This window comes from Barbatula barbatula, assembly GCF_947034865.1.
Source record: "Barbatula barbatula genome assembly, chromosome: 25".
NCBI classification, from domain to species: Eukaryota; Metazoa; Chordata; class Actinopteri; order Cypriniformes; family Nemacheilidae; genus Barbatula; species Barbatula barbatula.
The window spans coordinates 9,688,856-9,714,283 of NC_136788.1; the positions used below are offsets into that span (position 1 = coordinate 9,688,856).

General features: G+C 36.9%; 3 protein-coding genes across 8 annotated transcripts; 2 read left to right on the top strand and 1 right to left on the bottom strand.

Moving 5' to 3' along the window:
- Positions 1-74: 74 nt before the first annotated feature.
- Positions 75-12,365, bottom strand: washc4 (WASH complex subunit 4). The gene is made up of 33 exons (XM_079449920.1): positions 12,167-12,365; positions 11,540-11,679; positions 11,377-11,430; positions 11,195-11,260; positions 11,047-11,092; positions 10,678-10,745; positions 9,945-10,027; positions 9,814-9,856; positions 9,623-9,726; positions 9,379-9,499; positions 8,973-9,096; positions 8,667-8,794; positions 8,421-8,581; positions 7,780-7,906; positions 7,560-7,685; positions 7,367-7,474; positions 7,131-7,277; positions 6,935-7,014; positions 6,508-6,613; positions 5,722-5,838; positions 5,458-5,626; positions 4,842-4,996; positions 4,678-4,752; positions 4,488-4,592; positions 4,274-4,408; positions 4,077-4,185; positions 3,712-3,778; positions 2,676-2,762; positions 2,430-2,577; positions 2,129-2,225; positions 1,854-2,041; positions 1,601-1,694; positions 75-1,510 (listed from the first exon to the last, which is right to left on the bottom strand). The coding sequence occupies exons 1-33, from the start codon at positions 12,225-12,227 to the stop codon at positions 1,440-1,442; spliced, it is 3,510 nt and encodes a 1,169-aa protein (XP_079306046.1). The 5' UTR covers positions 12,228-12,365; the 3' UTR covers positions 75-1,439.
- An 836-nt stretch (positions 12,366-13,201) lies between these two features.
- Positions 13,202-18,213, top strand: slc41a2a (solute carrier family 41 member 2a). 5 transcript variants are annotated; one of them, XM_079449575.1, is made up of 12 exons: positions 13,204-13,482; positions 14,087-14,157; positions 14,268-14,738; positions 14,820-14,927; positions 15,305-15,376; positions 15,459-15,603; positions 16,022-16,168; positions 16,550-16,697; positions 16,809-16,888; positions 16,987-17,118; positions 17,260-17,408; positions 17,528-18,213. In XM_079449575.1, exons 3-12 carry the CDS (start codon positions 14,409-14,411, stop codon positions 17,687-17,689), a joined length of 1,473 nt encoding a protein of 490 aa, XP_079305701.1. In that variant the 5' UTR covers positions 13,204-13,482; positions 14,087-14,157; positions 14,268-14,408; the 3' UTR covers positions 17,690-18,213. The 5 variants fall into 5 exon arrangements, with proteins under 5 accessions (XP_079305698.1, XP_079305701.1, XP_079305700.1 ...); XM_079449574.1 differs by having other exon boundaries at positions 14,100-14,157; XM_079449572.1 differs by lacking the exon at positions 14,087-14,157 and having other exon boundaries at positions 13,202-13,482.
- Positions 18,214-18,792: 579 nt separating this feature from the next.
- On the top strand, positions 18,793-25,057 carry nfybb (nuclear transcription factor Y, beta b). 2 transcript variants are annotated; one of them, XM_079449566.1, is made up of 7 exons: positions 18,793-18,921; positions 20,653-20,746; positions 20,823-20,956; positions 21,128-21,325; positions 21,544-21,622; positions 23,270-23,349; positions 23,466-25,057. In XM_079449566.1, the coding sequence occupies exons 2-7, from the start codon at positions 20,653-20,655 to the stop codon at positions 23,496-23,498; spliced, it is 618 nt and encodes a 205-aa protein (XP_079305692.1). In that variant the 5' UTR covers positions 18,793-18,921; the 3' UTR covers positions 23,499-25,057. The 2 variants fall into 2 exon arrangements, 1 of the variants encoding a protein (XP_079305692.1); XR_013786252.1 differs by having other exon boundaries at positions 18,812-18,921; positions 22,639-23,349.
- Positions 25,058-25,428: the final 371 nt, after the last annotated feature.

The window sequence follows — 25,428 nt, forward strand, 5'->3', positions numbered from 1 at the left end:
CCAGACAGGGATTCACGTTTGTAAACCTGTGCACTTAAGACCAACGAAACAAATAAAGGAAACATGGAAGGCTTGAGTTTCAAGGACATTGTATTCCAAAACAAAGAGGGTGGAGACATCTCAGCTGCAGCTATTTGAATAGAAGCATTTCATAGGAAAGGGAAAACCGGTAGTACAAAAACAGACCAATCTTGTATTTTCTGACCACCTTTAAAGCTCCCTTTCTTTGTAATAAAGCAGAACGGCTTTCCTGAACCAGTGTTTGGCCTTTATGTGGAGGGGGGATGTGGGGGTGAATGCCTTGGAAAAGCATTGGTTTTTTTTCAAAGCATCAAGTCACAAATTATGTATTGCATGACTAATGCTTTATTGGAATTGAGCAGTTTACAGACTGCTTCTTTAATGAAGATCAAATGGCATTTGATAAATGGTTAATACATAAACCATTTACATAATAAAAAAAACAGCTGGAATGTCAATGAAGTGAAGAAATTGCTGTGTAGTGCACTGAACAAACGTCAATCTGAATACTGTGAGAACAGCAGCAACTTTAAGGCAAGTGCTATTCCATTTTCAACATAGTATTATCATGATGATTTATGAGTATTAAATGATTTACTAGCAATTTGCTGTGCACATTGTGATGGTTGCACAAAGCTATTACATCTTAATACTACACATTTTTACATCAATTGAAATAAATGCTGGCAATGCTTGTTAAAATGGACAAAAATCGTATATTAGTATTCTGACATGAGAATAACATTCTAGTTTACACAAGTTACATATGATATAAACTTTATCATTGGAGCCTTTGGTAACATTTTACAATGAGGTTGTATTTGTTAAAATGAACAAAGAACACATCTACAGCGTTTATTCATCTTAGTTCATTTAAGCATTTACGAATACATTTTAAAATCAAAAGTTTTAGTTAATGCACCTAACATCAAAATATTTGTATTGGCATTAACTTGCATTAATAAATGCAAAAACTATATTGTTTATTGTTAGCTAAAGCATTTATTCACGTTAACAAATACAACATTATTGTAAAGTATTTCCGATCCTTCAATCATAGAATTTCTGCATCCCAGAATGCAATAGTATAAAAAATAGTGTGTCTGCGTTAAGAAAAACCTCAACGACACACAATCATAGTGCTTCATCTACCAATCGAAAACGATTATGGACTAGAAAGCTCCTGAACAAGTTATTTCAAAACAATCAAGGTCTCAAAACGAAGCATTGGTCCAAATCCACAGTCAGTTCCAGTCTATTGAGTGCATTTAAAAAAGATACTATACAATGGTGGAGCAGTACACTCCAACAGAAACAGAAGTATCATTTGCACAACGTCTATGTTTTCTAGAGAGATGACTAAATGCATTCTCTTCAACAAAGAATCCTGTTTAGAACATTCTGGTATCAAACACTCCTCACTTGGCACTTGGGTCAACAGGAGAACCCTCGACGGTAGAAGAACCGGCACCATTTTTAGTCACATCCTCTGAGAAACAAAAAATAACATGTTACACTCATGAGAAAACAGAAGAAGCAGAATATGATGCACCATCAAACCAGCAGTCAACCAACAAACCTCTGTCCTTCTCCTGAGTCTCCTCTGCCGCTGTTTTATCAGCCCTGAAGAAGATACGAGCGCTGCTCAGAGAGAAATACAGCAGCTCAAACTCCTACAGAGAGAAAAAAGCAAGATTTCATATTGTCAAACTGTCTGAAACTAGGTGTCATACATTTTGAATTGTGAAAGAAAAATGTTTTAATTTATCTATTTCTTCACACTCTTTTATACCCACAATGCACTCTGATTTTAAATGTGGTTTTCAACTGACCTGCAGATAGACATCCAGTCTCTTCTGCGTCAGGTTCATTGTCTGCATGAGCTTCTCATCTTGGCTTGTGGACTGAACGTTCTGCTCCTTCACCATCTCTTTCTTGTACTTTTCCCTGACAGCCTGGAACCAGTGGAGCGAGTCAAACTCTTGATACTGGTCTAAAAGCTTCAGGATGTAGGCAACCCCTGGAATAAATTGGAAAATTAACATTGTCCCGAACAACTATGAAACACCATTGGGATATAAAAGCTGTCCAAACATGTAACACGCACCCATGGCAAAACCATCGTCTGTGAAGGTGGCTCCTTCCTTATTCTTCTTATTGAGTCTTTCTTTGCAGCTGATGGAGTGTTCCACAAAATTTACTGTCTGGGTGAGAGATATAAGATGCGTCTGAGAACCAAAGTTACATTTATGCAATTGGTAGCCGCTTTTGTCCAAATCGACTTACAGTGCATTACAAGATATACATTTTATCAATATGCGTGTTCAATGGCAATCAAACCCATGACCCTTGAGATGATAACACAATGCTACGCAGCTACAGTTGGTTATCAAGATCTGGAGACCAACCAGAGGAGGAACGATCATGTAGAAGTTCCTCAAGTGGATGTTCTTTGCGCTGCGAAACTCTGGAGCGAAAACCCCCACCAGCATCTTAAAGTACTCGGTTCCTTCGGCAGAATTGCTGGTTAAATCGCTTAGCACACAGTCGAGTTGGCTGAAAATAGAAACCGTGAGGAACTTTAGCCTCACATTAAGCTGAGAAGCTTGTAAAGATGTTGGTAAAAATTATATCACGGGGCCACTCAGAGGTACCTGGCAGCTTTCTGTGTCTCTTCTGAGAGACCCTCCTCTTTCACAAGTTCTTCAAAGTTCACAATATCTTCTAGATCAGGAACAAACCTGGAGAAATGTCAAAATAAAATGATTATCATTATGAGGGCTACAGAAATATTTTATGCAAAGAAAATATCGAAATATTCAAAATATAAATCGGCTAGCGCTACATGCGTGTAATTCAGAGATACATTGTAGGAATAATCGAAGTTTATATGAAGCTAGTAGTAGTTTCCATGAAGTTTATATCAGTTAAGTTTACATGAAGTCATTATCAATACTTCATAAAGTCAATAGCAGCATTTTTACTATTGGCTAAGCCAAATAATAACACAGTGTAACAAATTGTTTTTTTTTTTGTATATTCTTTTATAGTTCTTGTACAAAGCTGTATTTTTTGTTGTTGTTGTTGTTGTTGTTGTTATTAAGGGCTTAAATCAAAACAAACCAACTGCAGTTTGAATGATATTAATTGGAATGAACAATAAAAACATGTTTAAAAACTGAGTTCTCATTTTGGAATCAAACTCTTCATTTATTTTTGTGTAGAATCAATGTTTTTATGTTTAATTAGCGCAAATACAATTTGAGCTTATTTCATTAATTACAATAAATCGGTAGGCTGTATTGCAAATAAACAAAAACGTTTCTAACAACCAATTCTCACGTTCTAGAAATGTCTGCAAAGCACAGCGAAGGTGGGATAAAGTGATGATGGGTAACTATGACTTGAACTTGGTTCGTGAGGACAGTATTAGTCATAAAAGACAAAAACGATCAAACGTACACTTCTGAAGTTTGGACGACTCATTTTTAGTAACTGTTATGTCAAACTGTTTTTTTGAGATTAGTGTTATGCCAGTACCTTGTCATTTCTAATAATAATAATTAATGCATAAATGTGTGAAAATATTTTTTAGTTTTTGTGTACTGCCGATGGTAAAAGAAATCGTATTCCCTTTTGAAAAAATGTGTTTCATTGTGTAATGTTTGTTAATACTACACAAAACGACACCTGATAGCACTACTGCAGCAGTGCAGACCTCCAGAACGAATCATTCTTACGTAGCCCATTGCATTACCTGGACAAAAGGAATAAGATATTATTTTAATAAACAATTTTATTTTCAAGAAAAAAAACACAAAACAACAATACATTAGGACTATTGGGAAAATGTAAATTTAATCATTAAAAGTTTCGAAAGGATAAAATTTATTGGATGTAAAATATGTTTAGATACTGCTGCTTACAGGCAAAACATATGAATATATTTTTGGAGGAAAAATTGTTGTGAAAATGACTTTTTTAAATTGAAACTGTGATACGTTTGTTTTAACAATTAACCATATTTTCTAAATAAGAAAAGTCAAAAACATTACCGATCTGACTTATCAGCTGTCTAAACTGGTCCAGATAGCTCTGCCCATCCGGAGTTAGACCCAACTTCCGAATTCCACGGTTAAACTTCTCTGCTCGATCGAAGGGATACTACATACAGAAGAAATAAACGAAATGCTCATTACCTCATGAAAATCCACCCATTTCTAAATCAACTCACAAAAGAAGACCAAGCTACCTTCTGGTCTGTCTGGTCCTTGGTTTCCCTAAAGAAGCGAATGTCTTTGATGAGTCTGGACTTGATGTGCTCGTCGTACATGAACTGACTGAAAATGTAGAATTTCTTGCGGAGGAACTGATACGTAAAGTTAACCTGCAGAGAGAAATGCATCGCTCAATGAATCAAGACATCTTTATCACATCAAATCGATCTGGATGAAATCTGTACATACCGTGGTGCTCATGATGCCAGTCCCATGTGTGCGAATAGAGTTGGCAATGTGACGGATGTTAATGGTGTTTAAGTGCTTGTTGTTGCTGGTCTTCTCTATGAAGATCTACAAAACAGTTACAATTAATTTGACAAACTCATTCAAACAAAAAAACATCGTTGATCAATCGGTTAAATAATAAAGGGCTTGCCTGGTTGTTAAGGTTGTAGAGGAAGCGGGAGACAAAGACGTGAATGTTTCTCATGATCTCAAGAACATCAAGTCCCTAGATGATACCAGTATAAACATCAATGTAACGGCAGAACAGGACTTTTTATTCAGACTTATGTTTGGATTAGATATTGTAGTACAAACCTGTTCTAGAGTTTGGCTGGGTAGATGGGCCTCGGTCATGACCAAACCATAGCGCTGGGTGGCGAGATTCCTCATCTCGCTGTATGTGGCCCAGTCATGAAGAGCCACAGTCGTCAGGTTGTAGAATGTCTTGTCTAGGTAGTGAGTCACATAAGCTGCAAAGAACAGATACTTAAAATCTGAGAAAGTCGATATGAAACTGCTTTTACAACCAAGTTTAATTCAATAACACAAGAATAGATTTTGAAGTCATATTTAAGGGATAGTTCACCCAAAAATGAACATTCCTTCATCCTTTGCTCGCCCTCACATCATTACAAACCTGTAGAAACCAAAATTAGATATTTTGAAGGATGTTGGTTACCAATCTGGCCCCCATTGACTTTCATGGTATGAACACAAAACCACTGCGACATTTCTCAAAACATCTTCTTTTGTGTCGTATACAGGTTTTGAATGACATGCGGTGAATAAATGAGGACTGAATTTTATTCTGGGGTGAACTATCCCTTTAAGTCAAGCGAGAACATTCTAATACAGTCGAGACATAAAAAGCTGGTAAAATGCTTTCGAAGTACAGCATGTGCTTACAAAATAAATGATGTAGGACCCGTACCTTTAATGTCGATAAACCGGTTAAAGAAGCGAATGGGTTTGAGAGAGAAAAAGTGAGCCAGGTCCTTCATGCCCACTTTGAAAGGGTTTCTGTCATCCAGTTTGAGGTGCGTGTGCACGGACAGACGCAGGTCTTTCTCGATCTCCTTACACAGCCTGTCCAGCAGGTGCTAATGAAAAGGCAAGAATAGACATAAAATCAGTAGAGAGCATCAAACATACGTACTGAGAGAAAGATACAGGTGAACTCTTCTGCCCTGTTTACCTGATTTAGGATTTCCATGATCTCGGTGTCGTAACACGCCAGCAGCTGATCACATGACTCCATGTGTTTGGCGTACAGCATGGTGGGCACACAGTCTCTGAGCGCACTGAACATGTACTAGAAAAAACAGTTGAATGCATTTTTTTCAATGTTTATAGTCCAAAAGGCTTAAAGTGACGGTTCAACCTAAAATGAAAATTCTGTCATCATTTGCTCACCTTCGAGTTGATCTAAATCTCGATACATTTATTTGTTCTGATGAACACAAGAGAAAGATATTTGGAAGAATGCTTACCATAGGAGGACAAATTACAATGTTATTCAACTGTTTGCTTTCCTACATTCTTCAAAATATCTTCTTTTGTGTTCCACAGAACAAAGTAATTCATGAATCTTTCCTACTATGGTAGTCAATGGGGTCCAAGAACTGTTCGATTACAAGCATTCTTCCAAATATCTTTCTCTGTGCTCATCAGAACAAAGAAATGTATACAGATTTGCAACAACTTGAGGGCGAGTAAACGAAGACAGAATGTTTAATGTTGTGTGAACTGTTATTTTGAATTTAAAGTTTATTAGGGATCCTTTTATGTGAATGTATATGACAGACGCAGAAGTTGTGTGAAACATCATTATACAATAAGTATATTACAACAATCAACTATTACTATTATAAGAATAAACTTTTATAAGTTGCTAAATAAATTGTCACGTACGGGTCAAACCGATTTTCTATATTCTAAAAAAATTTGTATAACAGTTGCGAGTTGTTAAAAGTTGTTTTACGTGTATTCTGGCCGCATCCACAGCATTGTCATACACATCATCCAGATAGATGGGGAACACTGTGCGATGCCAGTAGAGGAAACTGCAGTCGCATTGCACTTTCACTCTGAAGAGAGAGGATATCCCATAATGCACTTGCAACACACAGAGTTTACAGAAAACTACCATTGGTAAAGACTTAAAGGGATAGTCCACCCAAAAATAGACATTTATTCACCATCATGTCATACAAAACCTCTATTTGACTCATTCTTCATTGAAACATTTTTCATACAGTGGAAGTCTATGGGGACCAGTGTTCTCTGGTTACCAACGTTCTTCAAACTATATTTTTGTGTAAGTCAATTGAGTCATAGACGTTTTACATGGCATGAGGGTGAACATATTTATCTTTTGTTTTCACTTTAAGGCTAAACTCAGATCTCACCGTTCTCGAAGTTCACTGATCAAATCCAGTTTCTTCAGCACAAGCTGTAGAGGAAGAAGCTCCTCATCCTTGAATGTTTTCTGTGTAAAAATTAGCAGAATGTATACTTCAACAACAAACAACCAAACCCCCTTAAGCAACAAATGTCTTGTCTTTTTTTCTTGCGATTACAGATTATATCCTCATCATCACTCACCATCTGAGTGCCAACGCTCAGAGCCAGAGACACTACTAGCCTCCTCTCTTTGGTGCTGGGGCCATTCAGAGTGTTTTCAGCCAGAACCAGAGCAGACAGAACATCCAGTCTCTGCTCACTGTACTTCTTATCTGAGATCACTCTTTTCTAAAGGACATGAGCATGAGGAGAGCGTCACTTATAATATCACAGATAAACCGAGACACTGGTATAGGCCATAGATCTTGTCTCGATACCTTAGCAGTGAAGATGGAGGCCAGAGCTTGAGACTGTAGCTGTTGTGTGATGTGAGACACAGAGTCTGCGACTACCAACGACCGCCGGTGGAAGGTGTGCTCAACAGCCTGCGCATTATCATGTGATCTCTTACTACATTGTATTTCCTATACAAATTGCATTGAAATATATTGACGATAGTCATCTACCCACCTTTAACAGCTCTACCATTCGGCACAGGGCTTTCACAGAGGTCTTGGTCATGGGGCGCTGCATTGACATGTACATGTTCATGGTGGTCTTGATGATGGTGCTGATGCTGTATGCGTAAAGTATTCCCTGCAGAACAAAACGTTAATGCATACAGGTGCATTAACATACAGTTTTACCGATGATAAATGACTGTCCAAAAAAATGTACATTTGATATCTACCTGTACAAACGTATTACATCTGCTGTTCAAATCTTCAGAGAGTTTGTCTGGTTTGGGTTCCTTGGACAATATGGATTCCATCTTCATCATCCAAGAGGTCACAAATATGTAGTAAGACTGCATGTCCCTGTATACGGTACAGAGTGTTATGTACTATACGTGTTTATGGAAGGATTAAAAACAAGCAATATAAATATGAAATCCATTGGCCGACAATGTTTTGAAACCGTATTTTAAAGCTCTATTGTATGAAATGTAGCGGCATATAGCGGTGAGGTCGTGAATTGTAAATATGGGTTCACTCAAAGCCGTGCTCCTCCCTTCCCAAGCACTACGGTGCCTGACACAGAACTAAGATGCCGTCACGCATTCACCTTTTTGACAAAGGAGAAAATGTATTTACGAAACGCGCTCTATAGAGAAGTTTGTCCATTTAGGGCTACTGCAGAAACCTCATGGTGAATTCCAAGCAAAGGGACCCGCGTCGTATGTAGATAGAAATAGCTCATTCCAAGGTAATAAAAACATACCGCTTCTTTATGTAAGGTCTGAAGATATAGTTATGCATATTATATTGCATTTCTGTCAATATATCCTCCAAAATATTACATATTGCACCTTTAACAGATATAAGAGCTTACTTCATTAGCGTCTGTGCTTTTTGGTGTAAGAACGTGTCTCTGTTGCTTCGGATGCTTTGGATGCTTTTCTTATCCATCAGTTTGGCTGCTGCAGGGACTTTGTTTATTAAAAACGTGTCGGGAAACCAGACGATGTTTGCTGTTAAAGTCACTGCGGGGACCTGGTAGGCACAAAAAAATTGTGCGATTTCAAAATGACTAAAGGAGGATGTTTATACATGTAGCATACTAGGTGATCACACTCACCTTTTTACACACATCCAAAAGGGATTTGTAGATCTTCTTATCAACAGTCCTGAAGATATGAAAGTGCAACACGAAGAGACAGCAGACGCCAGCGTACTTATCCCTCTGATCGATCTCAGAGGGTTCTCCTGCAATAAACATATCATGACGATGGGTCTGATTTTTGCTTTCTAAAGCCACGAGTAAACAACTTTATTTTTCATACTAATGAAATTCAATTCAGTTTTATTGCGCAGTTGTGTGGAAAATGTCTCATTTGTCTGCCCCTTTTCTGCTAAATGAAATGTTATTTTTGTGAGTACTAACCGAGCTTTGACTCTACATTGGCAAATATGGTTCTAATATTGTAGAAAAACTCCTCAGCAAAGGCACTGTTTTTAGAGACGGATACTCCCTCTCCTGCATTATCAAACCTCTGCTCCACACAAGCCTGCATGGACAAAGCAGAAGGAAAATCTATGTATAGACATTTAACATAAAAATAACAAGGAATGCATTTTCATGGCATTTAATTTCTGTAGATTTATATATCTGTCTTTCTAATACAGATAAGCATATTAAGGATTCTGCAATAGATAAATTAAGCAAATTATCATTTTGAAAATGATTCTATAATTATTTAAAAAAATGTGTGCTCATTATTTATGCATAATAAGATCTAGCATATCAATACATCATTACTACTAAAAGTGGGTCTAGAAACAGTGTTGACCTGAAAGATCATGCTGTCCAGCAGCTGTCCCTCCAGCTTCAGTATAAGCTTCTCAAAGGGCTTCAGCTTCTCCTCCGGAATGGCAAACTTTGCTGGGTTATGATGGACAGATTTGAGTAACCTGTAGAAAAAAATACAGGGTTGAACTTTCCTGATGTTCTTCATTTGGTCTCTTTAAAATGCGTTTAATGAGTCTTAAAACATCAAACTAAATCAAAAGAATGAAGATGGTAACTCTGGCTACCTTTTGTACATCTTCCAGTGTTCCTTGAGCGTGGTGTGGTTCTCCATGATCTCATCCAGCGTGATGAGCACAACCAAAAGTTCACCTAGATGCTCGTACACTGTCTGATGAAGGACATGATAATAAGAAAATTAATACGATAAAATAGGGAACCACAAGAGATCATATGAAGAAAGAAAATTCAAGGTTACCTGAAAGTGTACACCTGTGGACTCAATGATTTTTGTTGCACTCCTATAAGTGAGAAATGAATATAGAGAGAACATCTGCATCAACACAACATTGAACTTTTATAATGCAGTTAATATTGTTAGCGTCTCACTTGTTGCTGTTGTATAAAGCAGCCAGCTGGTGAACCATATTGACCACCACCTCAAAGCAACGGGAGACGAAACAAGACAGCTCCTGCAAGTGTTAAAACAACAACAAAAACATTTGTGACCCTGGACCACAAAACCAGTCATAAGTAGCACAGGCATATTTAGCAAAAGCCAAAAATACATTATGGATAAAAAAATTATTTTATGCTAAACATTATCAGGATATTAAGATAAAGATCATGTTCCATAAAGATTTTGAAAATATTTCCATAAATATATAAAAAAAATAATTTTTGTGAGTGGATACAGAAAGATCACAAACAAATATGTCCAGAAACACGACTACAAACTTCACTTGCTCCTGCCCCGCTATTTGGGAACAACACCCTCAAGTTTGGCGTCTTTGTAAAGCTTATAATTTCCGTTGAGAGCGTCTCAGCGACGGCTTGCTACAGCGCCTCTGATGGACAAGTTTAAAGGCAATTTCCTCAATATTTAGTTTTTTTTGCATCCTCAGATTCCAGATTATTTAATAGTTGTATCTCTAAAAAATATGGTCCTATCCAAACACACCATACATCATGGAAAGCTTATTTACTCAGAATTAAGATGATGTATAAATCACAGTTTCAAAAAATGTATTATTATGACTCTTTTTGTCACAAACATGTTTGACGTCATTTGTGATTTGTTGAAGGCAATAATAAAACTATATAAAATAGTTCAATATCAAACCTGTAAAAAGGAAATGAAGCGGCCCATCTGTATTTGAGACTCTCCTTCCACCACACTCGTGTCAGACACTGCAAAACAATAATATTAATATTAACTTATTTGTGTATTCATTGTATTCAATTAAGTCTACTCAACAGTTATTGATTCTTTGTGGAGGTTTAAGTTTGGGCCACATAACGTTTATTGCCTTTGACTACGTTTCAGAATCCAATTCTTTGTTTATTTCCCACAATTGTATTACTATTCTGTTTAACTGAGAAACACATCACATTACAAAAATAAAATGTGTGGTGAACAGAATTTGATTTTCCAATAATCCAATCACAGACTGTACATATAATTGAAAAATCTTTAAACAGCAATTGTTACCTCCTTCACCGTAATACAACAAGCCATTATAGAACTTTGTTTCAGCCTAAAAGTAAAAACAGAAAATGACAATTAACACCTCATGATGTACTTCATTAACTTTTTATAATAATAATAATAATCCATCTCTATTTATTCTCCATTTTACCTCAAACTTCAGCTTTTTGACCTCACAGCACAGAGCTGCATAAACTGTAATAACTTTGTTGAGCACCTGATGGAAAACATTTATTTATGGGTCAGGACTGCAATATATTTGATATAATAAAATCACAAGGCTGACAAAATAGCAAAAAGTGTTGCATCATAATTTGGTAGGTTTTTCAATACCTTATTTTCAGTTTTGATGAGCTCCAACAGTGAGCACTGTTCATACGGGATGAGCTGTACAAAAAAGCAAAAAGTGATATTACATTTCAAAGCCCGAAGGAGGGTGAATGCAAATCAACAAGTGGGAAATGCTGGTATGAATCCATAAATCATAAAGCAATACCTTTAAAGCAATAGGATCCAGAGTAAAGTCCCACACATCTCCGATAGAGTCATCTAACGCTTCCTCGATGCCCTGGAGCTGAGCAGCATACTCCTCTAGAAACTTCTCATAGCTTTTAAGCTGCACTTCTGTGTGGATTTCTGCACAGGAAGGAACCAAATGCAACACAAAACGAGTGAGATTGATTTCCTTCCTTATTTAAGGGAACAATATTAGGTATACACACATTTGTGTCATTTTCTCACAAAAGAACGCAACGTGCTCAATATAATCATAGTATAGAGCCCAAGAGTTTTCGACCAGGGGTCTGCAAATTTACTGCAAAGGAAATGAACAGTTCATTTAACTGACAATTACAATCTTAGCTTTTTCACAAAACGATATTCAGTCATCCAATGCATCGTGTAAAGATGTTTCAGTCAAGTTACAGTCTTGTTTATTCATGACATTTTATTATAATTCATTGAGTCTTACAAAGAGAAATCTGATCAGAGGGCTTGAACTTGCTCACTTTCCCTGGTCATCTGACGTCTAGCTAACATTACACTACACAGCTAGCCACAGGCTTCATAAAGCCTTCACGTGAGCAACGGTCCCAGCATCAGCCCCATCGGACGCGTTACTTACTTTGCGATCCATCATCAAAGCGATCAAACTCCCAATCGGGAGATATTGAATCCACTGCCATTGCGAAATATACAACAGCAACAGCGCTACCAGAAAGCTGCCATTAGCTCACTGTGCTTAGATTTCATTGGCACACAGCACAGAGAGGGGAGGGGCTGTGCCGAGGATCACATGAATCGCACAGGAACGCGAACTTCCTGTCTGAATTCTGACCGAATTCTATAATAAATCACGCGTGATAATCTAACGTGACATATCGTGAACTTAAAATGTATGTTGGGCACACGTAAACACACAATAGTTCAACTTAAAATAGCCTTTCTTAAATAGTTGCATTATTTGGAACAAATATTAAACTAAAATCTGAAACAATATCTAAAAAGGACATTCATATATAAATATATATACCACTTATGTATGCATGAAAGATAAAAAATATTTATCAAATAAAAAACTGAAACCGGAAGTGCGCCTGGCCCAATGTTTACATTCTTACGTGTAGTAGTATGTACGATTTTTTTCTGAATCTAATATTCTAATAAAAAAAGTAAAAAATAAAACAAAACGTACAGGTAGTGGTCTAGCTTTTGTTTAAACTAGTAACTTTGTATTAGCACCTATTGTACTATTGCTCTTTTATGACATATCGATTATTGCTCCCCGAACTCTTTGTAAGTCGCTTTGGATAAAAGCGTCTGCTAAATGACTAAATGTAAATGTATTCACTGTTATGTTTTGTATTCTTTATATACTCATTGCTCTGTTAATATGTTCATTAAGAATACAAAATTTTGTTAATGGCATTTTTGCACTTTGCTATGCTTCACACTAATTTCAAGCATTTTGCTATCAAAGTAATTCCCATTTCTGGCCTTACTGTGTTTAAAAGCGAAACTAAAGTATGTCTATTGAGTGCTTATTTCATTACAAAAAGTTATTGGTGACAAAGTTTTGTGCAGCGCAACCTGCATTACTCGCTCTGTCCGAAAGATGGCGACGTACAGCATAAAACCTCACAACAGGTCAACTGTTTTCTTGTACAAAACAACTGCAACATTACTTGCCGATCTGCAGGGGTATGAATGGCACATTCATAACTAGCACCGCTGCGAGCCTATTTCAATGCCCCCCTTGATTTTTCGTAATAAAGTATGTGTGTGGAATTAGTCGATGGGGCGTATTTGAGCACAAACACAATAGGAGTGTCTGCTGGCCTGTTGTGATACTTCAGCAGCAGCGTGTAGCACAATGAAGAGTTATAAAGGTGCTCAGCCTCTACATGCTTCACAACTTACTTTTAATGCTGTGCTTATGGGGTAAGGTGTGTTTTTCGTGAAACGTCTCTTTAGAACAACTGGAAAAGTAAAGTTAATAGTCAAAAACAGACAAAAGATCAAATAATATCATGATATTTTGGTAAATTTGTCATTTAGGAATTTATTTTAGTCTTTAAATGTGATATGTATTTTAGACCAATAGATAGTAGATGTTAATGCCATTCTGCTTTCACATTTCGTATAAATATAAACATATTAATGCTGGCATAATAGCTTTGGTGTAGTTTAGATAAGTTGGCTGATATATCATACATTTATAAAAACTGTCTTCATAAATTCATATTCAATATTACTCTTATACTAGTCTTATACTTTTATTATGTGTGTGTGTGTGTTTCTAATTTAACATTCCTTTAGTGTGGATACTTTTATACAATATTCTTTGTCCATTTTTGTATCATTTAATCAAATTGTATTCAAGCCTTGTAGAGAAAAGTATCCATTTTAATGTCAACAAGTACTATTTTATGCTGATTTGATGTAGTTTTTAATATTATTTTGATCTTTGAACTTAATCGTTTACAGTGCCATGCCTTCATTGAATCTCAATTTATTGAGAATTCATAAGTCTTACAAATAACAGATGTTTATTACAGGCTATACAAAAACAATCCCTATGAAATTAAATCTGATGTGATACTATACATTACAATGGTAAGAAAGATATTTGCTAGTAGGTTTTTTTTGTTGCAGACAAATGAACTGATTTTGAATTATACATTTCACAACACATGTTTGTGACATTGTTTCTGCTCCTCTTTCAGGTGAAATGCCAAGCAATCAACTCAAAGATTGAAGAAAACAAGTGACGCATATAGGCCTATTTTTATTTTGACTTGCCAACAATGACAAGTGTTACTGACATCTGTTTATAAATATTTTACAAGGTTAAATGGGATCTGTCAATGGAAGCACAGCAGGTGGGCTTAACTGACCCGCTAAAAGATGGGCATCTGTTTATGGACAGTCCAGAGACTGACGGACCCCTCTTCACCCGTTATATCTGCAGTAACACAAACACAGAGTTTTCAGACTTGGATCCTCTAGTGCCCAATGCAGGTTATGGGACATTATCAATATCAACCTCTGGACCTCTGATACAAGATGAACAAGTGCAGATTCGTCAGGAGATCCCAAGCGAGTCGCTCCGGGTGATGGTGCTACAGATTTTGTTTCCGTTCCTCCTAGCGGGCTTTGGAACTGTGATGGCAGGGATGTTACTGGAACACGTGCAGGTAAGTATAGTATAAGATTGGGTTTGGCTAGATTCGAAATGAGTTCAATATCAAGGGATGTTCTTTGTCTTTGTGAGACAGCATTGGGATGTTTTTGTAAACGTGAAGGAGATCTTCATTCTAGTCCCACCTCTGCTTGGTCTAAAGGGGAACCTGGAGATGACTCTGGCGTCAAGACTGTCCACTGCGGTAAAAATACAGATGCTGCTTATGTTGGTTATTTTGTGAAGCTGGTTGACCAAGGAAGTCGTTTTGGTGGGGTGCATTTCAACATGCTTCAGACATGATGTTACATTAAAGGGGCGTTTCTGTTGGAAGAGATAAATGGCTTATCACTTCTAAACCTAGCAACGCCCCTGGTTTTTCTGTTAGGAGCATCTAAGCCAATTTAACACGATATCTGCTGGTCAAAAATCAAATAATATACTTTTCATGCATTAAATGTTGCTTTTGTATAGTATATGACTTCCTGAAACATTTGAAACATTTAGACCCAACAAGTCATGGAAAGTTTATTTTTTACAATGTTGAAATGATATTCCCTTAAATCCAACTAACTATTGCAGGTAAATGTTGGCAGAATGACATCTTCAAGTGAGAAGTGGAACCTCATCATTGGAAATCTTGCCCTAAAGCAGGTAAATTCAGCATTTGGGGTTTTTTACTCATTTGTTGGTTGTTCGTTTCTGTGCAATAATTTGCTTTCTTTTGTTCTGACAGCTTCAAGCTACTGTTCTGGGCTTTTTTGCTGCGCTGCTAGCTTCAGGTCTTGGATGGATCCTCCAAGAGGAGCTTCCCGTGAACCACGTAGCATTGCTTTGCTGTTGCAGTGTAGTGACTGCATTCATAGCATCATTGTTGCAAGGTTTGCATCCAACCCAGTGAAGTCTTATATTCCACAATGGACACTTTAATATGTAAAAAGATGTGATGATGAATACTTTTTTTTCCCATCAACGTGGCTACATTGATCATGAGATTGTTCTCATTCGAATAACTCATGACTTGTGATCCTAAGCGTGCAAACGCATTTTCCATGTGTGTGAATGCATGGGCTGAAAATAGACCTGATAGCCTCAGGTCAAATAGCTCATATTATCAGTGTTTAGCATGAGTTTTGAAAACCAAACCAGGTTTAATCAACTTGGTGTTTTAATAAATTTGTGTTATATAGAAAAGCATCACAATTACTATTACAGTTTTGATTTTTAGGAATTAGATTCAAACCAAATACTCAAATATTCAAATGCATGTCGTAAATATAATACACACAACGTTTCTAGGGATCATAATGGTCGGGGTGATTCTTGGCTCAAAAAAGATGGGCATCAACCCAGACAATATAGCCACGCCCCTCGCAGCCAGTTTTGGAGACCTTATCACATTGGGACTTCTTGCCATCTTCGGTCAAGGCTTTTATTACTGCATGGGTGAGAAGAGCAAATGTTACCATTCTTAACCTTTAAAAAACTTGTTATACGTTTGGAGATTAATGTTTTGTGGATGTCTTATGGTTCTTATTAAGTCTTTTAAAGGTGCTGTGTGTAATTTTTGGGGGGATCTATTGACAGAAATATTATACATAACTACGCTTCAAAGGTGAAAAAAGACATTACATAATGAAGCGTTATCTTTTGATTACGTTGGACCTATGACCTACACCAATTTTGTCAGCCACCGTAGTTCTTTGAAAGGGAGGGGTGGAGTGGGCCGTCACATAATTTCATACACTGGACATTTATGTCGGAGCTATTTTCTTTTCCAGTTGTTTTTATGTGTCTTATTTATTTTCTAACTTTACTTGTTTGTAGACCCTTATCCATACATTTCCTACTTGGTGTGTGTCACATTCTTGTGTCTGACGCCACTGTGGGTGATTATTTCATTTCGTCACACTGAGAGTCACAAACTGCTGCTTACTGGCTGGGAGCCAATCATAGCAGCTCTTGTGATCAGCAGGTAAAACTAAACTTTACCTCACTTGGTACATCTATACCTCACTTGGTACATCTATAACTATTGATACAAATTACAGACAACTGTGAGAGTACCTTCTCTTTGTATTTGCAGTCTTGGTGGACTGATTCTGGACCAAACCGTCGCCCATCCAAACCTTGGGGGTATTGTGGTTTACACACCTGTGATAAATGGTGGGTCCGATAAAACATTCCAAAACACTTAGGTTGGGTTTTATTGTGAAAACTATGTGTTTCACTTATTTGTGCACTTTCCCATGTTAACCCTTAAGGTGTTGGTGGTAATCTGGTTTCCATCCAGGCTAGTCGAATAGCTACATATCTGCATTTTCAATGTACTCTGGGCGAGCCACCAGAGGATTCAAAAGGATGTTACTGGCCAAGTCGCAGCTTATGTGCCAAAGGTAAACATCTTCTTGCTTATCTCGATTTTTCGACCTGGAAATATGTAGAGCAGAATGTGCATTCATTCATCCATATTTCATACAGAAATAAGGAAATAAATATGTATTATCATCTAATCGCTTTTACTGCGTTGCTGGCAGGCCCTAATGGAAGATCGGCACAGGTGCTGCTTGCATTGACCATCCCAGGTCATCTGATTTTTATCTACACTATTTACCTAATAGAAGGGAGTCAGACTCTGCCCACTCCTGTCTTCATATCTCTCTATTTGGTAGCAGCTTTTACACAGGTAAATGACACTATCACTGTGATAGTTTTCAAGATTACAAATTCGTAACTGTAATAAACATGAGCAATACCATTTAATTATCATATTAAATATCCTTTTCCTGATTTTATTCCATACAGGTTTTCTTACTGCTGTGCACCGCCGATGTGATGGTTCACTGCTTGTGGAAGTTCGGCAGGGACCCTGATAGCTTCTCCATCCCTTATCTGACAGCTCTGGGAGATCTGCTGGGAACTGCCTTTCTGGCACTGTGTTTTTATATCATGTCATTGGTGACATAACTGTTGATATAGGTGATAACGGATATTATCAATGTTCGGAAAGGGTGGGATCTAATTTATGAAAGCACTTAATGTACTGAGACATTTCTGGCATTTCTCAGCACATCTAATTGAATTTCTGTGGACAGCTTTATTTAAAATACTTGAAGTGAACCAAAACAAAATCCACTCATACAGATGAATTCACAATAGGCTGCCTGTATCATGCGTCAATGCATTTTTGTACATACATATCATGTGACTGTTTCTATTAGAAAATTATTCCATTATTATGTTAAATGTACAAATGTCACAAAGGTGCATTACATTGACTTTTTTGACAATTTTAAACTTGAACAAATGATTGCGTTTACATTTAGGCATGTAGCAGACCCATTTATCCAAAGTGACTTTTTTACTTGCTTGGTTATTAAAGGTTTGCTAAAATGAGTTTTTAAAAAGTATCCGATGTAGAAAAAGTAGGCTACAAACTATCATAAATGAACACAAATACGTTTACTGTATGCCATCAAATCCGGTTGTTTAATAAAATAATAATAATACAAATTTTTGTCTTATTTTCTTCCATTTTGTATCACCATTGGCTGGTTGGCTGTGAATGTATCTTTAAAATTCAAACGTTTGAAAAAATATGTATATCAGATTTAAAATGTAACATATGTAAGATAAAAATACTAATAATTAATTAAAAGAGTTGCTTCTGGAGCAGTGTGCACATCTTGCAAAGTGGTCTATAGACATCATATGTATTAGAAAGCTTAAGGAAAAGCATTGCTTTTCTTTCCAACTCTGTTTTTCAGATCTGTTTCCAATTTTCTTAGCCAGTATGTTAAACCTTAATCATTTAAACAGCGTGATTCATTTTTGAGGCTTTTACGTGCAAAGAAAACTCATTTACTGTTTAAGTCCAGAAGATATTATGTTTTGTGGAGGAAAGGGTGCCCTATCAATACTTAATTGCAATTGCATTAAAATTGCATTTTAACGGGAAGAATATTTTGCTTCATCCAAATTATTTGTATTTTATAGCTGCATATGCATATGCATACTGCATATCCACCACAACCAAAAGGTGGCTGTGACAATAACAACAACATGCGGCCACTTGGTGGTTCAGTGAGCCTCCTCCTCAGCTCTGTTCAGCCCTGCGCAGGGACTGGCTCTCCCGCAGCCATTTTCTGTCCAACCACACGGCCGAACTGAGAAGAGAACCAACCAGGGCTTCATCGCAGGTTAGTGTGCGGCTCCGGCCAATGATTGTTAACCCATTTTGCGTTACATCAAATGGAAATCTATTAGTTGGCGGAGTTAAAGAGAAATTGAGCGGGAAACGTTAAGCAGCTCTTCGTTGTGACTATAAACTGTTTAACAGGGCGCGCGGCCCCTTTGTTTACTACGAGCGTGTGCTTTTACGTGTCCCTCTTATGACCTTCCTGTGGGGTTCTATACATTCCCCAAATAACAATAGCATATTGCCACTCTTTCGTCTTAGTTTATCAAATATATTTAGAGGATATGTAGTTAGTTTTATTTAACGTGTTCAACCTTTTCCACCATTTGGCTAACATGTTAGCTAAATTACTTGTTTACTTCATCATTATTAAATTAACCAGTGTGGTCTGTTAACAACATATTAATATATATATATAACGTAATGATGCAAATTGTTGGACTTTTCATTCAGTCCTGCATGCTCATAAATTTGAGGAATCGAAGAGACAATTTTTCACGAAAATAAGTGAAGTTTATTATCAGATTTAAAAGTTTCACAGCGCGCTGGTTTGTTCCTCCACAATGAGCTGAACCAACAACTCAGAAAGTTTCACAAAAACACATTAAATACAGAATATGACGTCGATCTCTCTTCTGGTTTCTTTGTTCCCTCCTAGCCAATCTGTGACCTCCTCCTTAAATTCTGGGCGGTTCTTCTTTCTTTCGGCAGCCAATCAGTACTGCCACCTCGAACTGACTCCATTTTCAAAATCTGTAAAACAACACGTTGTCCAACCCCCTTCCGTGCGCACACTCCTCCTCATCAGCAGAAGATGCTTTTGTTACACATACACATAAGCAGAAGACGCTTCCCCCTCATTCTGGGCCGTTTTCCTTTGGCAGTCAATCTATGGAGAAACATTCTCTGAAAAACAACATCTGGCAACTGGGGGAACTCTCAGAAACCAACCTTTGTTCACAAGTTTAACAAAACATCATTTGGTTATATAAGCACACAAACGGTTATATGATTAAAACATACCTATTAAACTTGAATCATGTAACATAGAAAAATACATTTGATTAAAACAAAATTAATCATCCATTTTTATATTGATCTATATTGATCTTAAATCCCCGCAATACCTATACAGTATAGTGTGTATATATATAAATATGTTTTAATTAAATGTAACCCAAACAGCCTGGCTATGTGTAATGAACTATAAAAATAGACGTTAAGTTAAGACAGTTTCATCGGAGGTATACCCTAAGTTAACTTCCGGTCTGTGTTTGGTTATAATATAACGATTTATTGGAAATTTTATTTATATTAATTGCATTTACATTTACATTTATTCATTTGGCAGACGCTTTTATCCAAAGCGACTTACAAGTAGTTTTTTACAGTGACACATTACTGCAGAGCAATCAGGGGTAAAGGTGCCTTGCTCAAGGGCACCTCAGTCATGACCTGCTGGCACTGAGATTTGAACCAGCAACCTTCTGATCACAAGCCCAACGCTCTAACCCCCAGGCCACAACTTAAAAAAACACTATCCAAAACTTGTGTTGCCCACTTAGTATACTTGGTTATTGAATGATGACAATGATCAAAAATGCTGTTTATGAAAATAATTTACTAGGTTAACAAACCACTTTGTGTTATGGCCCTCGTATACTTCATACAGGAGTATGATGTTATTGCACGTTGTGTTTTCAGCTTTAATACAATTTTATATTTGTTGCAGATGGACGGAGACGGTTCAACCACAGATGCCTCCCAGCTTGGCATAACAGGAGAATATATGACTGGTGGACACTTTGTTCTCCAAGCTCAAGATGGCAAGTGATCTGTTTGCAGTTATTATGTTGGATTTATTCACAGAGATACATGTATTTGAATTAATTTCATTTTAAGATGAGGGTGAAGAGGAACTCAATGACCATGACGATGGGAATGGAAGCAAAGATAACTTAAGGGAACAAGACATCTATCTCCCCATCGCCAACATTGCCCGAATCATGAAGAATGCAGTTCCCCAAACTGGAAAAGTAAGACATTTTAAAAGCAGTTTGGGAAAGAAAAAAAATACCTTAATGTTTTGGTAATACTTGTAGTATATCAGACAATAGACATACAGATCAGCTCTCATTATTTGAAGGTGATACGTTGTCTTTTATGGAAATTGACACAATTTAGCATGTTTTTCTCCCACTCCAAAGATAGCCAAGGATGCCAAGGAATGTGTTCAGGAGTGTGTTAGCGAATTCATCAGTTTCATCACTTCAGAAGCCAGCGAGAGGTGCCATCAGGAGAAGCGCAAGACTATAAACGGGGAAGACATCCTGTTTGCCATGTCCACGCTGGGCTTTGATATGTATGTGGAGCCTCTTAAACTCTACCTGCAGAAGTTTAGACAGGTATTGTCGCTGACATTATATTACACGTCAACATTAGCTTTACCTGAGATTTCATGTGGAGATCAGGGACTGGGGTGTAATATGTTTCGCTTCATTACTCACATACTAATAAGAATCTACCATACATTTTTTATTACAATTTAAGAAACATATACGTGTGGCAAAAGTTTTTTGTGTTCAGGACATTTGTTTCACATGGATTCATTATTCTCATGCAGGCCATGAAAGGAGAGAAAGGGATAGATGCTGTAACTGTATCTGAAGGCATGGGGGAGGAGCTTGCAGATGACACTTTCAGTAAGTAATTCGTTATAGGGAGGCTTAGAGATTACCTTTTTGTATGAAAACCCCGGTAGCGTCCCCCAGCAGAGGGCCTGATGCAACGGGACCGGAGAGAGGCCCGACATGCGCCCTCCTTCTGACAATCTCAAGTTTGTGAGAGACCCGGTACCAAATGACGAGTAGACAACCTTAAGAAAACTTTAAAGCTCAATATTTAAAAACTGTTCAGGCCGCCGAAAGAACTTTATAATGCCAAGGCGTCAATTGTATTTGTTAATTTGTAATGATTATCTTGATAGACAAAACGTGTAAACATCATAAACCTTTGTTGACCTTTGCGATCTTCCAAAAGTCTACGGGAAAAATGCATACGCTTTCGGTCGAGGTAACCAGTGCGGCACTTACTTCCAGGTTAGCCTAAAAAAATACTCCCTGAATTCATTTTAAATCGCTTTGGATAAGAGCATCTGATAAATAACTAAATATAAATGTAACCTCTCCATCAGCACAGACAGAGGCTGTCACAAAAGTCTTAAACCAATGAATTACTAAAATAAATGACATATTTATCCAAACAAAAAATAAAGAGACGTGTAAAAATGATGTAGTGTTATGGATAAGGAAAGAAAAGAACAGAACGTGGTCGGTTAACATTTGGATGAGGTCCATGTTAAAACATACTTGGCACATAAAAAAAATCACAGATGAGATTTTCTCATTTCTCATTCTCATTTTTTTATATTACAGTATTAAGTACAGTATATTAAAGCAACATGTGCGTATCCATGTGAGAGACATACCTCAAACATATGTTGCCACTGACGGACTTTTCACTTCAGTCCTGCATGTTCAAAATTTGAAGAAAGTCGAAGAGACAGTTTTTCCCAAAAAGTTTAAGTAAAATTTATTATCAGATGTAAAAGCTTATTTCCAGCTGGGGTTGCTTCTCATATACATGAGTAAGGAAAACAACCCCCAGCCTCGTGTGTAACAGACATTTAAAACATATGTGACGTCGTTTCTCTCTTCAGGCTCCTCCCCTGCCCTGGGGCAGGCGTACTCTCCTCTGAAACCAATCACCGCGGGACACGTTAATCTGACTCCATTTCCCAGCAAACTGTTGGTTTTCTGCAAAACATGATTTGAAAACAGCCTGTCTTGCAAGCAGAATATTATTAATGACAGGAACATTCTTTCGCACACACACACACACTCGTTATTATCTTAAACTCAGCTCCTGCATTCCTCACAGCTCTTGTTTCACACTCCTGCAAACTAGTTTTCAAGATTAAAAAAACAGCACAGCATAAACATACTCATATCATTATATTTGACAGTAAAACAACAGTAAATATAAACTTGAAATGCATAGAACATCGTAAACCCATCACCACCCACCGTTAAAGAGGAAAAGAAGAATTACGTCAAATTATCACATCAATATGGTGGACAACGGTCGATCACATTCATACCCATTCAGGGAAAACATCACATACCCATTTAGCCCTCGTTAAGAATCTACTCATTGAGTATGCCATTTCGGATGCAGCCAGAGTCATTATAATAATGGGACAGTTGAACCTGTTCTTGAATATCATAATCTGGATCCATAATGTTGGTGTCTTGGATTGAAATAATGCAATGTCATATTTTTGCTTGAAGCAAATCAACTACCTGCAGGGATTATAACAACTGACGGACAGCAACAAAATGTGATGGTTTACACAACTTCTTATCAGCAGGTAAGAATAGGAAAAGATGCTTACATAGTGAATAAATTAAAAGCTAATATTTAAATAAAAATAACCTGAAAGGGTAAGGGTTGTCGTTAAAAAATACTTTGTGTTTAATGTTACAGATCCCTGGTGTTCAACAGCTTCAGTTCTCTTGAATATGCAATGCGTAAAGAAACCAACACTTATCCTCACAAATGACACCTCCATGCTTCCACACACAAGTGAAGGTCATGAATGGTTGGGTCCGTTCATCAGTGCTTCTGTGAACCCATTTCTTGTGCTCTTTGAGTGTCAAAGAGCTGGTTTTTTAAGTTTAGCCTGTTTTGTGTGTGTCTGAAGACTCATTTTCATTTTAAGTGACTAGTCTGTTGGATGTTACTTTTTGTTTCGTCATGGATTTGGAGTTTTATGCATGAGGGTTAAAGGTGTTCTGAGGGGTAATTCACCTCACACTATTCAAGCAATAAAAACAACATGCAAATCTTCCCTTCCCGCATTTAATAGAATGAGTGGGTTGGCCCTTATTTTTTTATAGATAAAAATGTCAGGTAGCATGTGTATTTTCCGTTGATGTTATCGCTTAAAATGTGGGGTTTTGGTAAATGTAAAATTCTGTACAGTTGTTTTTGTTTTTGTTTTGATGAATTTGTATTAAACTCAACTCAACAGAAGAAACAATTTTAAAGCAATGTGATTTGATCAGTCAAAAGACAAGTCTTCATAGAAGTCTTCACTTTATTTTCTCTGTGCAAAATATTACAATGAAATTGTAGCCCAGATTCATTATGAACTTGTAAATATTTCTCTCTTATCTGTTTTCCCTATACGATGTTTGTTCATTGCTCCTTAGTCCTTAGATTACAGTGCAAGAAAAATCTGTATAAGGTTTTGAAAATCATATTTATAAAAAATTTAAACAAACACTGCTTTTGCTTGACTGGGGATGTTCGTAAAACATTATAGAAGTTAAACATGTCAAATCCTATTTTTAAATGTTTAAAAGTTTAAATGTGTTTAGTTTGTAGTGCAGAATGCAAAATTTACATAAAACCAAAAATGTACCAGATTGTTTAACACAGTTTTAACATTTGTTTTTCTGGATAGTTTGCTTTAAATACTACACCTACAGTGTCTAGACATCTGACCTTGGGGTAGTCTCTGTGTTGTCTGTAAGTTTCAGATGGTTGGTGTGAAATGTATCACGACCGGATTTCAATTGAAAAGTGTCAAGTGTAGGATTTTTATTGTGATTTCTATTGTGGTTAAACGTGCTTTTACATTTAATATGCTTTATGATTTCATTATTGATTACGAACAGTGCATAATATGTTGAAAATATAACCAGTCTGTGAGTTGGGATAACCAAGAGTTAGGATGATATTGAGTGTGTTTCCACAGGAAACGGTATGTATGTGTGTAAAGATTAGATTACACACGGAGCCCCATGGAATGTGGCGTGGGGTGTTTTTCCATATAATGTGTTGCAGATGGTCCGAGAGCAAAGCAGTGTGACCTGGTTGGCTGAGACAGGACAAAGAAGAGAAAGCTGATTGGATGAGTCCTGACCCCCAACTGGAGAAGAGACCCGTCGTGAAATATTATAAAAAGCTGTGAAACTGTTTTTCGTGGTCGGTCCTTTGTCTGAGATTTTGTATCTGAGGTACCCACCCAGCAGCTGTATTGTTTGAGACTTCTGATCAATAAAAAATTTCTTAAATCAACATTTTCTTAACTGGCCTCTCTCCAATTTTGAACACGCAGAACATTGTTTTAATGTTCATCAGAAGTCAAGATCTATTCAGGATTTTATTTCTAGCCATTTCTTAAAATCAATTCGTAACCATGTTGTTTAATTCATTTTAATATTTAAACTCAAATCCAATAATAAATCCAACCGACAATTGCCAGACTCTTGATATACATAGCATGTCAACATTACTCATCCTTCAGCATGATTGAATAAAAGGTAAAAAAGTTAGGAAAAAATTATTTATAGCTCATTTATAACAGACACCATCACCACCTTCATCCATCAATCATACAAACGCATGTGACACTGATGAACATTTCTTCAATGTTCTGCGC

What these genes read in the sequence shown, in the direction of transcription:
- nfybb (XM_079449566.1), top strand. Translation starts at nt 20,653, where the DNA reads ATGGACGGAGACGGTTCAACCACAGATGCCTCCCAGCTTGGCATAACA. An exon ending in TGTTCTCCAAGCTCAAGATG is followed by an intron (nt 20,747 to 20,822) that starts GCAAGTGATCTG and finishes TTTCATTTTAAG; the next exon opens with ATGAGGGTGAAGAGGAACTC. An exon ending in ACCTGCAGAAGTTTAGACAG is followed by an intron (nt 21,326 to 21,543) that starts GTATTGTCGCTG and finishes ATTCTCATGCAG; the next exon opens with GCCATGAAAGGAGAGAAAGG.
- slc41a2a (XM_079449572.1), top strand. Translation starts at nt 14,409, where the DNA reads ATGGAAGCACAGCAGGTGGGCTTAACTGACCCGCTAAAAGATGGGCAT. An exon ending in CGTCAAGACTGTCCACTGCG is followed by an intron (nt 14,928 to 15,304) that starts GTAAAAATACAG and finishes TAACTATTGCAG; the next exon opens with GTAAATGTTGGCAGAATGAC. An exon ending in TCGCAGCTTATGTGCCAAAG is followed by an intron (nt 17,119 to 17,259) that starts GTAAACATCTTC and finishes CGTTGCTGGCAG; the next exon opens with GCCCTAATGGAAGATCGGCA.
- washc4 (XM_079449920.1), bottom strand. Translation starts at nt 12,227, where the DNA reads ATGGCAGTGGATTCAATATCTCCCGATTGGGAGTTTGATCGCTTTGAT. An exon ending in TGGATCCTATTGCTTTAAAG is followed by an intron (nt 11,431 to 11,539) that starts GTATTGCTTTAT and finishes TTTTTTGTACAG; the next exon opens with CTCATCCCGTATGAACAGTG. An exon ending in AGGACCAGACAGACCAGAAG is followed by an intron (nt 4,186 to 4,273) that starts GTAGCTTGGTCT and finishes TTCTGTATGTAG; the next exon opens with TATCCCTTCGATCGAGCAGA.